We start from the raw sequence: 2,893 nt of genomic DNA, 5'->3' as shown, positions 1-2,893 counted from the left end.
ATCACCTCTATCTTCATCATCGTTACCCCCACCACCACCATCATCATCATCATCATCCTACCCACCTCACTCTCACATTGATTCCCGGACTATCACGTGACTTTTTATTGGTCGTTTGTACAATTTATCTGCTACTTTTATGATCCTCGCGCTAATAAGCTCATCGACTTTTGCCTCATCATCATCATCATTATCATCGTCATCATCATCATCATCGTCGTCATCTTCTTCATCATCATCACCATCGTCATCATTGTCGTCATCTTCATCATCGTCATCACCATCGTTGTCGTTATCATCATCATCATAAACATAGGCGTCATCATCAACACATCCTCACCATCATCATCTTCATCATCTTCACCATCATCATCTTTATCATCTTCATCATCTTCACCATCATCATCATCTTCATCATCTTCTTCACCATCATGTTCTTCATCATTCGGGTGATGGTTGAAATGTCCTGCCTGGTCATATCATTTAACACAAACGCGGCACATCAAAGCAATAAACTGCATGCGGTCCCCATGAGAAAAATAAAACGTCAACATTTGCATTGTGTGTTTGTTTGTATATGCGGGTTTGTGTGTGTGTGTGTGTGTGTACGTGTGTGTGTACGTGTGCATGGCGTCATTCTCTTCTTTGGTGAACAATGGCGCTTCAAATATTAAATCAACCATTCACTCAATTAAACAATCAATCAATCAATCAGCTGATCAACAATCAATCAATCAAATCAATCAATCAATAAGTCAATCAAACAATCATTCAAGCAATCAGTCAATCAATCATTCATTCATTCATTCATTCATTTTTTGACCCGTTTTTTTTTTCCTATTTTTTTGTTCTTTTAGCTTACCATTCGAGTTATAGATCAATCACACGAATAAATCTTTCTTCATCTGGGCAAGCGATATTCCTTCGATTTCATATAATTCATTCAACCATTCAATCAATCAATCCTTCATTCATTCAATCATTCAATCAATCAATCAATCATTCATTCATTCATTCATTCATTCAGCCTTCAATCAATCAATCATTCATTCAATCTATCATTCAAATCAACCAACAAATCAACCATCCAGTTACGTTATTACTAATATCATTGTCAAACGTTCTCTTACCTGTTTACTTTTGGTTAGCTGATATTGTTGCTGATGTTAATGTTAACACTGTTGTCAGTTCTATAATCTACTATTAAGACTATTATTATTGTATTATTATTAAGAATATCATTATTGTTGTTATTATTATTAGTAGTATTATTATTAGTAGTATTATTTTTGAATCTTTATCAAAACTTTTACTTTACATCCTTTACTTTAATTCCTTTACTTTACTATACTTTACAAAACTTTACATCTACTTTTCTTGCATCAGCTCACTACATAATTATTTGCAGCCTTCTAATCAATGCTCACCCAATAATGTGTCGATTTGACAAACATCAGCTATTACAACAACGACAACTTAAACTACTACTACTACTACTACTGCTACTACTACTACTATTGCTTCTACTACTACTACTACTACTACTACTACTACTACTACTACTACCACCACTACTACTACTACTACTACTACTATTGCTTCTACAACTACTATTACTACGACTACTACTACTATTACTACTACGACTACTACTACTACTACTACACTTCTACATTACACTACTATTTCTAACAACTGTACTAAAATTCTTTACAATGAAAAAATATTAGCATTACTAATACCAGAAAACAATAACATCAACATCATTAACAATACAATCTCATTGCTAACATCAACAACAGCAGGAACAATAATGACATTAACACAACGTAACCTCACCAGTGATAGCATCAGCTGCAATGGATGCAGTTTAGAAACTAACATCTACAGAACTGTCACAGGAAATAGTTGGACATCAAATTCATTTTAGCCGCTCTAATCAGCTGACCCAACTCCACCATTATTGTTGTTTTTGTAGTTGTAGCTATCATCATCATCATCGTCGTCGTTGTCATCTCATTTTTATCATCATCATTATAGCCATCTTCATCATCATCTCCTACCTCATTTTCAGCCTCATCATCTTCATCCATATCCTCATCTTCACCATTTACTTCATCTTTATCATCATCTTTATCATCATCTTCACCACCGTCTTCATCATCATCTTTATCATCATCATCGTCTTCATCTTCCTCATCTTCATCATCTTTATGCTGATATTCCTAGCACGTACAAGATGCCGTCAATAACTTCGATTGGGACATTGCAGTTGCAAATGACAACTCACAACTTACTCCAACCACCTACTACTACCACCACTACTGCTGCTGCTGCTACTACTGCTACTACTACTACTACTACTACTACTACTACTACTACTACTACTGTTGCTACTTCGGCACTAACTACTACTGATACTTCTTTTTTCAGCAATACTAGTTCTAATACTGCTGCTACTCTCTCTACGACTACTTGCACATGCATCTTTTCATACCATTGAATTTCGACACACACATCATAAAAATACAGTTTTGTTTAAGTTCTGTTTGTGTTTTGTTTATTTTTTTGCTTTGTTTTGTTTCTCCTATTTTTTCATGTTTTTTTTTATATTGGCAGTATACGTTTAAGTACTGTTTACGTTGTGTTTATGTTTTGCCTTTATTTTTGTTTAGGTTTTTGTTTATGCCTAGTTTACAATTTCATTTATTTTTTATTTCGTTTTTTTGTTTAAATTGTGTTTATTTTCATTTTATGTTTTTTTTAAATTTTGCCTGGTTTATTTCGTGTGTATAAATTTATACGTGTGCTAAAATTACTTGTTCGTTTGCTTATTTGTTTGCTTGTAAGTTTGTATTTTGTTCGTTCGTTTGTTTGTATGTTTGTATGTTTA

General features: G+C 33.6%; 1 protein-coding gene across 1 annotated transcript in view; it reads right to left on the bottom strand.

Moving 5' to 3' along the window:
- Positions 1–2,487, bottom strand: part of HELRODRAFT_177106 (hypothetical protein) — a gene marked incomplete at both ends in the record, with an annotated part of 3,020 nt that extends 533 nt beyond the window's left edge. The window contains 3 exons of the mRNA XM_009025325.1: positions 77–174; positions 2,064–2,225; positions 2,410–2,487. Coding sequence (XP_009023573.1) covers positions 77–174; positions 2,064–2,225; positions 2,410–2,487 — 338 coding nt within the window. The remainder of the gene's footprint in view (positions 1–76; positions 175–2,063; positions 2,226–2,409) is intronic.
- Positions 2,488–2,893: the final 406 nt, after the last annotated feature.

Source organism: Helobdella robusta (genome assembly GCF_000326865.2).
Source record: "Helobdella robusta unplaced genomic scaffold HELROscaffold_41, whole genome shotgun sequence".
Lineage (NCBI taxonomy): Eukaryota > Metazoa > Annelida > Clitellata > Rhynchobdellida > Glossiphoniidae > Helobdella > Helobdella robusta.
The sequence above is the reverse complement of the archived record's forward strand: the minus strand, read 5'-3'. Positions and strand labels throughout refer to the sequence as shown.